At 59.5% G+C, this 14,229-nt stretch overlaps 1 protein-coding gene across 2 annotated transcripts in view; it reads right to left on the reverse strand.

The window, feature by feature from the left end:
• NEGR1 (neuronal growth regulator 1) overlaps positions 1–11,241 on the reverse strand; it is a 185,336-nt gene extending 174,095 nt beyond the window's left edge. For both annotated transcript variants that reach the window (XM_066193034.1, XM_066193033.1), the window contains exon 1: positions 11,072–11,241. In XM_066193034.1, coding sequence (XP_066049131.1) covers positions 11,072–11,241 — 170 coding nt within the window. The remainder of the gene's footprint in view (positions 1–11,071) is intronic.
• Positions 11,242–14,229: the final 2,988 nt, after the last annotated feature.

Genomic DNA, 14,229 nt, shown 5'->3' on the forward strand with positions numbered 1-14,229 from the left:
TTCGTACACACAGTGCAGGGCTTCCTGAACGGGAACATCCCAAATTCCGTGGGAGTATCCCAAATTCCATGGGGATGTGCCGGGTTCCATGGGGATATCCCAGGTTCCACGGGAATATTCCAGGTTCTGTGCAGGCTTTGGTGAGTCCCAGCCCAGCTCAGGGGGTGACAGAGCTGGTGGCCAGCTCAGAGGGCCTGGGCTCTCTGAACACAGATCCTGGCGAGCTGGGGAGCTCGGCCACCTGCACCTCCTGTCCCCTCCTGTCCCTGTCCCTGTCCCTGCCCCTGTCTCTGTCCCTGCCCCTGTCCCCAGCCCTGCCCCTGCCCATGTCCTCTCCTGTCCCCAGCCCTGTCCCTGTCCCTGCCCCTGACCCCAGCCCTGTCTCTGTCCTCTCCTGTCCCCAGCCCTGTCCCTGTCCCTGCCCCTGTCCCCAGCCCTGTCTCTGTCCTCTCCTGTCCCCAGCCCTGTCCCTGTCCCTGCCCCTGTCCCCAGCCCTGTCTCTGTCCTCTCCTGTCCCCAGCCCTGCCCCTGTCCCCTCCTGTCCCTGTCCCTGCCCCTGTCCCTGTCCCCTCCTGTCCCCAGCCCTGCCTGTGTGTCTGGGGCCCCATCCCAGCCCTGCTGAACCTCCCCCGGCCAGAGGTTGTGCTGCCTCCTGCTCTCCTTTGCAGCAGCCCGGAAAAGGGAACAGCAGAGGAGGTGATTTCCTGGAACCAAATTTATTTTTAATCCCCGTGTGATGGCTCTGGGCTGAGTGCCTTGAAAAGCCTGGTTCCTGTGAATTTCATCCACTTTTTTGATTCTGTGACTTTTCGTGTTTCATACACGTCCAAATCCATTTTCCTTTTACGAGATTAGCCCAGTGAGGGCTCGGAAGGAATATTGTTTTGAGGAATTAATGGAGATAAAAGAGTGGACTGGAAGGTTAAGGATGACTCAGTGCATTTCTTTATCTCTGTGAGCCGAGATGGCTGTGACAGGGCAGGAGGCAGGAACCCGGAGCTGACTGTGGGAAGGGGATGCTCAGGAGTTTTCCATGGAGCCCCGAAGGTGTTTGGGCAGTGGATGTGGCCAGTGCAGCTCCAATAAATCCAATAAATCCTGGTTTGGATCCAGCAGCCCAGTGAGAGCAGCTCAGGGCAGTTGTTCTGGGAGGGGTGTTTGGAACTGCAGGTGAGAAACCAAACCCACACCCAGCAAACCAAAGCTGGAGGAGAAGTCACAGACCCTGGGTTTGTGTGAAATCCAGTGAACCAGAGACCGGCTCTTCTTGGGGTTGAAGAATTTCTGCCTGAAATCAAATCTAACCGTGCCCTCCTTCAGCTGCAAGCGGCTCCCCTGCTCCTGCAGGGCTGGGGGTGTCCTGGGGTCCTCTCTGCCCACCCTGGGCCTGCACACCCAGCCCTGACCCTCCCTCTGCCCGGGACAAGCAGCCAAACTCCCCCTGCCCATCATCCCCAGCTCCTGTCACCGCTGGGCTGGAAGAGGCTCTTTCACATTTTCACATTTTCACATGTTCACATTTTCACTGCTCAGCCCAGCCCAGCGTGTCCCCCAGCCTGGGGCCACCCCCAGCTGCAGTCCCCCCAGACGACCTCATTATCCACATTTCATTTGCTGGCTGTGCTTTGTGCTCAGCCCTTGCACCTTCACACTACCAGAAATGCCACATCGAGGGGGTTTATGCAGGTTAAAAAAAAAAAAAAAAGATCACAAACTAAACACGATAATTAAGTTAATTTGAAACTAATTTCTGGCCATGTGCAGGACTCTATACCAAAAAAAAAAAAAAAAGTGAAAGGAAATAAAAGGAGCTGTGACAAAAGCTATATTTTGTTCTCTCTTCCCCTGCTCTTTAATAGTCTCTGAGTGAAAAGTCTAGTGCAATTTTCTAGTCCACTTGTTCCAGCCAGGGGGAAAGCTGCTCGTTTTAATTAGGCCACTTTCGTAACAGCTCTCCTGCCGCCCCTCCTCCCGTGGGTGTGGCCAAGGCTCTGCACCTGGGACCTGCTGCCGTTCCCTCAGCTCCGTCACTGTCCATCCCATCCCACCCATTGCATCCCACCCCATCCCATCCCACCCCACCCCACCCATCCCATTCCACCCCACCCCATCCCATCCCACCCCATCCCATCCCATCCCACCCATCCCATTCCACCCCACCCCACCCATCCCATTCCACCCCACCCCATCCCATCCCACCCCATCCCATCCCATCCCATCCCACCCCATCCCACCCATCCCATTCCACCCCATCCCATCCCATCCCATCCCATCCCATCCCATCCCATCCCATCCCATCCCATCCCATCCCATCCCATCCCATCCCATCCCCTGCCGGGTCTCCAGCCCCCTCCTCACTGTCCACAGCCCACGGACAAACAGCGAAGTCTGCACAGAAACTGCAGAGAAAAATCCCTCAAGGAGAGCTCTGGGTTGGCAGGATCTGTGAGCAGCCAAGCACCCCCGTGCTGAGGCCAGCGCCGCCCAGCAGTGAGGACTCCACTGTCTGCTCCACCCACACCTGCCTGGAGCCCCCTGAGCCCCCCTGAGCCCAGGGGCAGGGGACAGACACCAGCCCGGCTGGGTCAGTGCCACGGGCCAGGAGAGGCTCATGGACACCAGGGATCTCAGTGGATCCCCAGGAGATGCTCATGGACACCAGGGATCTCAGTGGATCCCCAGGAGATGCTCATGGGCACCAGGAACCAGCTCATCACCATTGGGATCAGGGACACAGCCCCAGCACTGCCCCATTCCCATTGGGATCAGGGACTGCACCCTCTGAGTGCCCCATTCCCTTTGGGATCAGGGACACAGCCCTGCCCCATTCCCATTGGGATCAGGATGAGGAGGAGCAGCAGCCCCATTCCCTTTGGGATCAGGGACACAGCCCTGCCCCATTCCCATTGGGATCAGGACAACCCTGGCAGTGCCCCCTTCCCGTAGTTCCACCCCGTGGTGCTCTTGGCCCATGGCAGCTGTGCCCCGCGCCCGAGATCCCTCCCCTGGGACACGGGCTGCTCTCAGCTCCCACACACTGTGACAAGAAGAAAGTCATTAAGTCCCTGTTTTCTCCCCAACAGAACAGGCCTCTGGAACAAATCCCAGTTTTTATCCCTTACTGACTCCTTGTTTTGTTAGCTCCTCTGCAGAGCAGCTGAAACATTCGGCATCATTTAAAATGATAAATTATTTTAATTTGCACTGAATTTATTTATTATTGCCGCGCAGACGAGAGGCGAGTGCCATAACGTGCTCGGTTAATAATTGGCAGGGATTGGAAAGGGGAAATTCTCCAGCAATCAACAACTTCATTCACTGGGGGTGTGCACAGGAGCCTGCACGTCCCACGGTCACATTTCGGGGATGAAACTCCACGGAGCCGAAGGATTTATGACCCCAAACTGCACCAGAATATCAAGAGTGTGGATGTCAAGGAGTGAACCTTTTGAAATCATAAAGGAAAAGGGGAATTTTGTATTTATTACACTCTGCACAGACAGCACTGCCTGTGCTCACAGCCAGCGGCGGGCAGGCTCTGGGGGCTGGAATGCTGGGGTGGACAGAGTATCCCAAAATTCCAACTGCTGCACGAACTCACTGTCCGCCCTCTCCTGTCCACGCTCTCTTCGTGCTGCAGAGCTTCCTTTCCCAATGGCCAGCCCTCAGTGACACAAATGCCAGGTGGATGGGTGACAGGTGTGTCACAGGGTTCCCAGGACACCGTCACTCCTTGGGCAAAGGCTCCCAGCTATAAAGGATGGCTCTTCTCGGACAATTAGGCAATACTGCTAAATCCCAATCTCCAAAAGTCACTGGCCCCTCAGCAATTTAAATATTAATTGGGCACCCACGTCCTGCTGGGGAGCTGATCAGTTTTGGGTGCAAAGTTTGCCTGGCAGAGGCGCTCCAGCCCCACGGGCTCCTTGGCCGTTCCCAGCTGGGTGTTCTCGCTGCCCTGGCAATCCCTGGGATTCCATAGCTCAGGAAACACTGGCAAGGAGATCCCAGAACAAAAGGGAAATGGGGAAGGAAATGGGAATGTCTGACAGCCAGAGGAGCTGCAGGAATGGGGAAGGAAATGGGAACGTCTGACAGCCAGAGGAGCTGCAGGAATGGGTTTGGCTGCTGCTCCCAAGTTCTGCCAGAGCAGGGCTCACCGCCCTTGAAGAAAGGGCTCAGCTTTACAAAACCCACCTTAGGTGGGCATCTCCCCCCGAACCACCAACATTCCCCAGAGCAGAGCAGGGCAGAGCAGAGCAGGGAGAGTCCCCCGGGCTCCAGCAGGAGTGTAGGGAACCACGCCCAGCTGGGGAAGTCGCGTTCCATGGGCAGGGAGGGCTGAGATCCCCGGGAGCTGCAGGGAGGCACAGAGCCCTGAGTCAGCAGCCAGGCTGCGGGGACAGCCCTGCCACTGCCCCCGGGTGCACGGTCACACTGGGGACACGGGGTCACTGTGGGGCATGTGTCACACTGGGGACACAGGGTGACACTGCCCGCAGGGTCACTGTGGGGCACGGGTCACACTGGGGACACAGGGTCACTGGGGCGCGGGTCACATGCCTGCGTGGGGACATTGCCTGCAGGGTCACTGTGGGCCACAGGGTTACTGTGGGGCACAGGTCACACTCCCTGCACGGGTACACAGGGTGACACTCCCCACGTTTGGGGCAGTGGTGCTCCCAGGAGCTGCTCCTCCCATTCCTCAGATGGGAACTTTTCCGACAAGCAGCAGAACTTAGGAGAAGTCGGGAAGATCACAGAGCAGGCCCCAAACGAGGTGGGTTATTTTGGATCAGCTGTTTCCTACGTGGTGCCCAAACCTTTGCAGAGCAGTAGAACCCAGCCCTGGGCAGTGCTGGGCTGCAGGCACAGCCCGTGGGGCTGCGTTTTCATCCCAGGTGCTCCTCCCAGGTGTCCAGGGCAGGGGACAGTGCCGCCGCCCAGGGCCTGGAACTCTCCGAGGTGCAGAACAGCAGCCAGGCTGCACATGAGGTATTTCCAACCCAGCAAACAAAGCAGAGAGCCCCAGAGCTCCTGATCCACGACCAAACCGAGGCCTTTCCCTCCAGCCCCCCCTCCGGGGAGCGCTGCCTGCCCCGGACAGCCCCAGATGGCCAAAGGCAGCTCTGCGGTCAGACACACGGGGCTGCTCCGCACTGACCTCCGGCCCACAGCTGAGCCCGGGGTTCCCAGCCAGGAACCCAGCCCTGTGATCTCTGCTGGACACGGATCGCAGCTGGACACGGATCACAGCTGGACACGGATCACAGCTGGACACAGATCACAGCTGGACACGGATCACAGCTGGACATGGATCTCTGCCAGACACTGATCTCTGCTGGACATGGATCACAGCTGGACACAGATCTCTGCTGGACACGGATCTCTGCTGGACACGGATCACAGCTGGACATGGACCACAGCTGGACACGGATCTCTGTTGGACATGGATTGCAGCTGGACATGGATCCCTGCTGGACATGGATCACAGCTGGACACGGATCCCTGCTGGACATGGATCACAGCTCGACACTGATCTCTGCTGGACACGGATCACAGCTGGACAAGGATCACAGCTGGACAAGGATCACAGCTGGACACAGATCTCTGCTGGACACGGATCCCTGCTGGACACGGATCCCTGCTGGACACGGATCTCTCCTGGACACGGATCTCTCCTGGACACAGTTCTCTCCTGGACATGGATCCCTGCTGGACACAGATCTCTCCTGGACATGGATCTCTCCTGGACACGGATCTCTCCTGGACACAGATCCCTGCTGTGCAGCTCCCTCTGCTCCTGCTCCTCCCTTTGGCAACACCAGTGCCGAGGTGTTCCTGCTCCAGGTTTATCTCTTTGCCAGAGGAACCCACAGTGTTGCACAGACTGCGGAGCACGTTCCCTGAACTCCTCTAGAACCACACACCGCTAAAAATCTGCATTTTCAAACCCATCACACCTCCTGAAGCCCAATTTGCTGCGCCGACACGACGTAAAGGTGCTATAAGGGTGCGATAAAGGTTCTCTCACTTAGACTTGTTTTCATTACCGGGGAGCTTTGAGGGAAACAAAGCGCACGATGAAAAACGCTTTTGATCATCCTCGGCTTTGCACATTCCCATCTCCAGGGGGGTCGGGGTTCCGATGTCAGGGGGGTCCAGGTTCCGATGTCAGGGGGGTCGGGGTTCCGATGTCGGGGGGGTCCGGGTTCCGATGTCAGGGGGGTCCGTGTTCTGATGTCAGGGGGGTCGGGGTTCCGATGTCGGGGGGGTCCGGGTTCGGATGTCAGGGGGTCGGGGTTCCGATGTCAGGGGGGTCCAGGTTCCGATGTCAGGGGTGTCGGGGTTCCGATGTCAGGGAGGTCCGTGTTCTGATGTCAGGGGGTCCGGGTTCGGATGTCAGGGGGTCGGGGTTCCGATGTCAGGGGGGTCCAGGTTCCGATGTCAGGGGGTCGGGGTTCCGATGTCGGGGGGGTCCGGGTTCCGATGTCGGGGGGGTCCAGGTTCCGATGTCAGGGGGGTCCGTGTTCTGATGTCAGGGGTGTCGGGGTTCCGATGTCAGAGGGGTCCGTGTTCCGATGTCAGGGGGGTCCGCGTTCTGATGTCAGAGGATCCGGGTTCCGATGTCAGGGGGTCGGGGTTCCGATGTCAGGGGGGTCGGGGTTCCGATGTCAGGGGGGTCCGTGTTCTGATGTCAGGGGGGTCGGGTTCCGATGTCAGGGGGGTCTGCAGGCGCTGCTGCTGCACGTCCCCGTGCCCCGGGCTGTGTGAGAGCCCCGGGGCAGCCCCGGCACGGGAGAAGGGCGATTCTCGTTTTCCCCACAGCGGCAGGAACGCCTCCTGCTGCCGTCCCGAGCTGAGCTCTCCCCGTCCCTCCCCACATCCCGGGAAGGGGGAGCAGCCCCTGCCGTGCGGGGGTGGCCTCTGTCCTCCCTGAGGGGACACGGGGGGGACACAGGTGACACGGGAGGGGACACGGGAGGGGACACCGGCTGCCCCCGCGGTGCTCTGCGTTTGTCACCTCTCCTAAAGCCCTCCTGTCCCGCAGGTGCCCCCCGTGCCGTCAGGAGGGGGATGTGCAGGGGCACAGGGCTGTGCCGGAGCACACGGTGGTCGATCTCTCTCCCGACGGGATCTTGCCGGGGGACGCGGGAGACGCCCGGTGCTGCACACACAGCCCGGCTCCTCGGTTCCCACCACTCCACAGCGCAGCAATTTATTCTTTTAATAAAGCCATGCTTTTAGAACCAGCTCTCTCCTTCCTCGTGGATCCTCATTAAATCTTAACCGGCTGCCTGGGAAGAATGCAGAAAGGATGCAGGACGGAATTCTGCTGCTGGAAATCAGCGGCCTCCCAAAACCATTCTGCCATGCAAAACAACTCTGTCACTGGCAGAATTTCTTATAACTTCAACAAACCGACAGCGCTGGGGCTGCGGGGACACATCACCCACTGAAAACAAACAAAGGCACCAGGCTTCAGTGGCTGAGGCTGCACGAACAACTCAACACAGCCACAACTGCTGGGCTAAGGAGGGATCTTCAAAATCCCCGTGCTGGGGAGCTTCTGCACCAAAACAGGTGCCCAGTGACATCCCGGGCAAAGCTTCGGTCACCAGCCCCTCGGGAAGGGACACATGGGCAATGGGGCTGCTGCTGCTGGGGGGTGCTGGCCTGGGCACCAGGGGGCAGTCCCTGTGCCACCTGGGCACCAAGGGACAATCCCAGCACCCTTGTGCCAACCTGGGCACCAGGGGACAGTTTCTGTGCCACCTGGGCACCAGGGGACAGTCCCAGCACCCTTGTGCCAACCTGGGCACCAGGGGGCAGTCCCTGTGCCACCTGGGCACCAAGGGACAATCCCAGCACCCTTGTGCCAACCTGGGCACCAGGGGACAGTTCCTGTGCCACCTGGGCACCAGGGGACAATCCCAGCACCCTTGTGCCAACCTGGGCACCAGGGGACAGTTCCTGTGCCACCTGGGCACCAGGGGACAGTCCCAGCGCCCCTGTGCACCTGTGGCTGGCCCAGGGTGGGGAGGGCACCCATCCCTCAGGGGGTGAGGGTGGGTGTGGCAGAGCAGCAGCAGCAGCACAGGGAGCAGCTGCTCCAGGACAGGGAGGGAATGATCCGCACCGTGTTCTCCTGCAGCACCGAGGGAATTCCCTGTGTTTGATGAGGGGTGGATTGATTACCCCGATAGATGAATTAACCATGTGAAATGAGGGAGCTGAAGTACTTGTCTCTGTGTTGGCACACAGAGGCTTCTCCCGGGAAACCTCACAGCCCAAGGAGCCTTCACTCCTCACCCTCAGGCGAGGCAATGAATCCTTGGTGTGAGAGCTGGGCCTGGCTCAGCCTGCCCTGGGCTCACCGGGAGGGGCTCTGGGGCTCTGCGCCTTCTCCCCCGGCGTACCAGCACTGAGCAGGACTGGGCAGTAAAAGTTCGTGCTCAGCCCCGGCCCCTCAATGCCCGCTGCTGTCACCCCTGAGGTGACACCCAGCCAGGGCAGCCCCGGGGGCGGCTCCAGCCCAGCCCCAGCCCCAGCCCAGAAATCCCCCTCAGCTCCTGGGAAACGCTGACTCAAAGCCGCGGCGGTGCAGCCCGTGCTCCGGCAGAGACTGAACCCGGGAGATGCCTGCCCGGGCCACGGGGCTGCTCTGGGCACGGGGCTGCTGTGGGCGTGGGGCTACCCTGGGCACGGGGCTGCTCCTGCTCTGGGCACCGCGCTGTCCGGGGCACGGGGCTGCCCTCACACACACGGACTGGGGGATTTTTGGAGTCCTCTCTGGCACACGGAGGATGAACCCAGAGCAGGGACAGGGAATCAACACGTGCTGGCCACGGGGAGCCCACGGCCACCCTGCCCGGAGAGAACAGGGGACACCAGAGCCACCCTGCCTGGAGAGAACAGGGGACACCAGAGCCCTCCTGCCAGGGGAGAACAGGGGACACCAGAGCCCTCCTGCCAGGGGAGAACAGGGGACACCAGACCCACCCTGCCCGGAGAGAACAGGGCTCACCAGAGCCCTCCTGCCAGGAGAGGTCAGGAGCTGCAGGGCACAGCCACTGCCAGGGCTGGGTTCGCAGGGCACCGGAGCCGGGAGAACAAATTCCTTTTTCAGCTCCCGAATGGCTCTGTCCAGCTCGCTGGAGCTTGTGTTCGAACAAAGAGCCCATTTCCAGCACTTCCAATGCCTCCACCAATGACTGTAGTGTACAGTAGATATATTTACAATATTTATATTTACATGATATAAATAAAAATATAAATATAAATATTTATATTATATAAGTATGATAATATAAATATATTAATAATATAAATATAAATATTTTATTATTTACAGGCATCAACCAGGGATATCCTGAGAGGAGCAGAGGTGATGGGCAGTGAGATTTAGGATAGAGAGCCTGGGGCTCACTCCTCCTCCCCTGTGATCCTGCATTTCCCCTTCCCAGTTACAGCTAAAACCAGAACGACCCCAGGTTTGCAGCAAGCCTGCCGGGGGCACGGGAACCGAGAGGAGTTGATCAGAGAGCACGAGGGATCAGAGCCAGGGGCAGCCCACGACATTCCAGCACCCCCCGGCTCCATCCCGGGGCTCGGCAGCGCTGCCAACGCCTCCTGGAGCCGCCTCTCCTCGCCGAACACACACCGGCCCTCCCGGTGGGACCCCGGCGGCGTTTCCAGCCCACAGCGCCCGCTCCGTCCCTGGAATCCACCAGCTGCAGCAGCTCCGAGCGCAGCCCGAGGCCTGGAGCCGGGATGTGCCCCAGCTGAACCCGGGGCTCACCTTGGGAGCGCTCACACCGTCCCTAATGAGGGAGCTTTAGACGTATTTAGGTACCAAGAGCGTTTAATAGCGGCTGGGTATGTCTTAACAGCCTGCGAACCCACCGAGTTCCTTTCTCTGCAACCGTGCAAATAAACCACTTTTCAATTATGATTTCCTGCGATCCTCCATTTGTGCCACAGAAAGCACGAGGACCTGAGCACGTCTCCAAATACAGAGGATAATTGAGGTGCACACAAACCCACTTGTCAGCTGCCCTACATAGACATCTACTGTATTTTCAGGAGCTACTACAACAGGAGCAGCCTCGAAACGCTTCCAAATCCCGGCCGAAAATGCCTCGTGCGGCATTTTCCAGCAGACCGCTGGATCATTAAAAATGCTCACGGGTAAAATGCATCATAACCTGGCGATGTCCGTGACAGCCCAGCAGAAAAATAATAATACAGCCAGAGACTCCATAGCTGAGAAGTGCCGCTAATTAAATCAGATTTCGCACCAGCCGGGAGCTTCAACCAGCTGCCACAACCGTATTCCAGAGAAGGAGAAAATGGGGGTTTGAACTGCCGTAGGATCAAGGCAAAAGTACAACACACGGGTAAAAAGTTGGAATGGGGCTGGAGGAATGATTAAATCGAGGCAGGGGATTGCTGCACACACACCAGAACGAAAGGCTCGGGCGGATTGTGGTGTCTGCCTGCTGGTAAACAAATTCTGCTCCAGCCGGGAGCCGAGCAGATCCGGCAGCTCGGGGTCCATTAGCAGAGGCAGGAACGGAGCCACGGCAAGCACAAAACCTCCCCGTGGCCTGGAGCCAGCGTTCCGATCGTTGGGAAATACAGAACTGCGTTTCCAAATAAATAATTCCCAGGGTAACGCTCCCGGCAGGGTTTGATCGTCCTCTCCCCGCCACAGCCCCGCGCCGCTCGCTCTGCAGAGCCCCCGAACTGCTGCCGGGAGCCGAAACTGCATCGTTTCGCCCCAACAACCCATCGCCAAACTTCCAGCAACAGCCAGGGCTGCCTAAATCGAGTTAAAACAGGAAAAACCGCGGAACAGACCCGCCCCGGGAGCCGGCCAGCGCCTCGGGGCTGGGGCTGCCGGGGGGCGCCGAGGACAAGTCCCCGCACCACCGGGGCACCCCGGGGCAGCCCCGGCCCCGAGCGCGGCCGCAGCATCCCCGCAGGGGCTCCGCCGGAGCCTCGGGCAGCTCGGGGATGCCGCAGCAGCTCCGTCCCCGCATCCCTCCCGCCCGCGGCCGCCTCCTACCTCAGCACGGCCATCTCCCCTTTCCTGACCACCAGATTGTCCACGGCAGAGCCCGGGAAGTCTCCGCCCGGCGCGGCCAATCTCCCGCGAGGCAGGAACCAGCAGAGGCCGAGGAAAACGAACGGCAGCCACTGGTGGGAGCCCCCGGCGCCCCGCACCAGCGGCACCATCTCCGCTCCGCGCCGGCCCCGGCGGCGGAGAGCGAGCGAGCGCTGCGGCTCCCGGGAGCGGCGCTGCGGGCGGGGAGCGGCGGAGCGCGGCTGCTCCCGGGCGGCCCCGCAGCATCCAGCGCGGAGGGCAGCGCGCCCGCTCTGCCCTGCCGGCCCCGCTCCGCCCGCCTGGGCTCGGCTCGGCTGGGCTCGGCTCGGCTGCGCTCGGCTCTGCGCGGCGGCTCCGCGGCGGGCGGTCCCCGCTGCCAGCTCCGTTGCCACGCAGCCGTCGCCTTGGCAACCGGCCCGGCGGCGGAGGGATGCTCGGCCCTCTTGTGCCGCCCTTCCCGCTCCGCCCTCCCCGCCGGCCCGGCCCGCGGGCCCCCCCGGCCGCCTCTGCCCGCGGGCACGCCGAGCCCCGCACCCCAAAACACCCGAGTCCCGCACCCCCAAATCCCCAAGCCCCGCACCCCAAAACCCCCGAGTCTCGCACCCCCAAAATCCCCGCACCCTCCAAACCATGCACCCTCCCGAGCCCCCCGCACCCCCCCGTACCCCAAGCCCCGCACTCCCCCGAACCGCCTGCCCCCTCCAGCTGTGCCGCGTCCCACCTCTCCGCTCCTCGCGCCCCCCTGTCCCCACAGAGCGTTCAGTGAAAATTGACCCTTTTCCCAAAAGCCGAGGCAGCAGCGCTGGGAGAGGCACCGGCAGCCCCGGCACGGGCCTCTGGGAGCTGCTGGGAGCTCCAGACCCTTCTGGAACTGGGTCAGTTCCAGAACAGAGGGATGCCCACTCTGGTATTTCAATTTCGTAACGTTCTTCCTCAAAAGAAAGACTCCAGGCTGGAGACCTTCACCACCGAGCAGATATACCACTGACAGGTCATTTCCCCGAATTCTACAGGAAAGCCAGAGACCTTTACCATGGAGAAAGAAAAATCACTGACAGATTATTCCCTAAAATTGGCCCAAGACATTCAGAGATCTTCACCAGGGAGCTAAAACCTCCTGATCTGCCATTTCCCAGAATTCTACCAGGGCACCCAGAGACCTTTGCCAAGGACCCGAAATCCACTGAAAGATTCTCCCAGGATATTTCGAAGCCTTCACCAAGGAGCAGAAATCCATTGGCAGATTATTTCCCAAAATTCCGCCAGGACAGCCAGAGACCTTCACACCAAGGAGAGATAAACCATCAACATTTCCTTCCCCCCAAGGTTCCAGCAGGGCACCTGGAGACCCTGACAGATCCCACCTGGACACCTGGAGACCGTGACAGATCCCACCTGGAGACCCTGCCTGACAGATCCCACCAGGCCATCAGGAGCCTCTCACCAGGGAACACAAACCCACTGGCAGATCATTTCCCAAAATTCTCCTGGGACACACAGAGACCTTCACAAGAGCCAGAACCCCCCTGGCAGCTGAGCTCCCTGCAGACAGCCAGGAACGAACAGCATCTTTTCCCCGGGGGTCTTCTCCAGCACACACACACACACACACACACACACACACACACAGCCCCCCGCCAGGCTGTGGCAAACACACAGAGCGGGGAGTTCTGCTTGCTGCCTTTGTTTACCCAGCCTCCCCTTTCCAGCTTAAACATTCCAGGCTGAACATTCCAGGTTAAGCATTCCGGGCTGAACATCCCAGATTAAATAGTCTAGATTAAACATTCCAGATTAAACATTCCAGGCTGAACATTCCAGGCTGGGCACTTCCCAGGCCCAGCATTCAGCCCCAGGTCCCTGCCTACACCGTGCTGGCCTCAGCCCGCGGGAGTTCCTCCCCTCTGTGGCTCCAGAGGAGTTGCATAAGGACCGGGAATTGCAGGACCGCTCCATTGGGGCTGTTCCAGAGCGATTCTCCGAACGTTCCCGCGGTGATTCAGGCACATCTGGCCCACACAATGTCCCAAGCGTCCCTCCCGCGGCCCCGCCCCGCCTGTGCCGCTGTCCCTGTGGCATCTCCCTTTCATCCCCTGCCGTCCCTGCCCACGGTTTGCATCACACGGGTTTGGGAGTAGAACGTTCCAATTTAAAACCTCCTGATTATTATCAGGATTATCAGGATGCTTCTGCCGCTCGCAGTTTCAGTAAAGGCAGATCCCGTTCCTGGAAGCCTCTCCCTCCATTACCACATCCCATTAGGCGTTTCCAGAAGAAACCCGAGTGTGCACGGAAGGGAACTCCTGCCCTTCTCCTGCGGCACACGGTGCTCCAGAGCTCCCTGGGTGAGGAGGGAGAGGGGAAGGGAGGGCTGGGCCCGGGAGGCAGCAGTGCCCGAGCACAGAGCTGCCCTTGCCCAAACACAGCCCCCGTGTCACACACACAGCCCGCAGTGCCCAGCCCCGGGAACGAGGCAGCAGCAGCTGCTCACAGGCGCGAGCTGAGCATGAAGAGTCCAAAATATTGTTAGGAATGGTTCCAAGCCGTTGTGTCACGAGAGCGCACAAAAAGAGCGACACTCACCTGTTAGGTGGAGAAGTGAGGAGAGAAAGAGAAAGTTTATTGTGATTTGGGGTTTTTATAGGGTTTGGAAATTGTTCGGGGATTGGAGAACAAGAGGAACACCTCTGTGACCCCAGTGATCAACCCAGCAGTCCATCACAGAGAGGAATGCGAAAACAATCTACTTTGTTTATGTTGGAATTGTGCGAACTCCAATACAAGAATGTAAAACAATCAGAAGGCTGAAAATCAGGGCGACACCGTTGGGAACTGGCTGGCCACAGGACACTGGGAGTTCTCACCAGGCTGAGCTGCTCACAGAGGTGGAGCCGTGCCAGCCCCACACACCTGAGATTCACGGTCGCCTCCCCCAGACCCCTCAGACCCGGGAGGGCACACAGGAACCTTCCCCACCCAGCTCCCTCTGACCGCACTTGGCTGTTTCAGCACCAGGCCCCTCAAACCCAGCCCTGCTAACGCCATATGATAATTCCTTCTAATTCAGCCGCGTGTTTTTGTTTAGAACCATCTCAAAAAGCTAAATTTAGTTGTTGTTT

The sequence above is a fragment of the Chamaea fasciata genome, unplaced genomic scaffold (assembly GCF_029207755.1).
Source record: "Chamaea fasciata isolate MVZ Bird 193981 ecotype frontalis unplaced genomic scaffold, bChaFas1.0.hap1 SCAF_10, whole genome shotgun sequence".
NCBI lineage: Eukaryota > Metazoa > Chordata > Aves > Passeriformes > Sylviidae > Chamaea > Chamaea fasciata.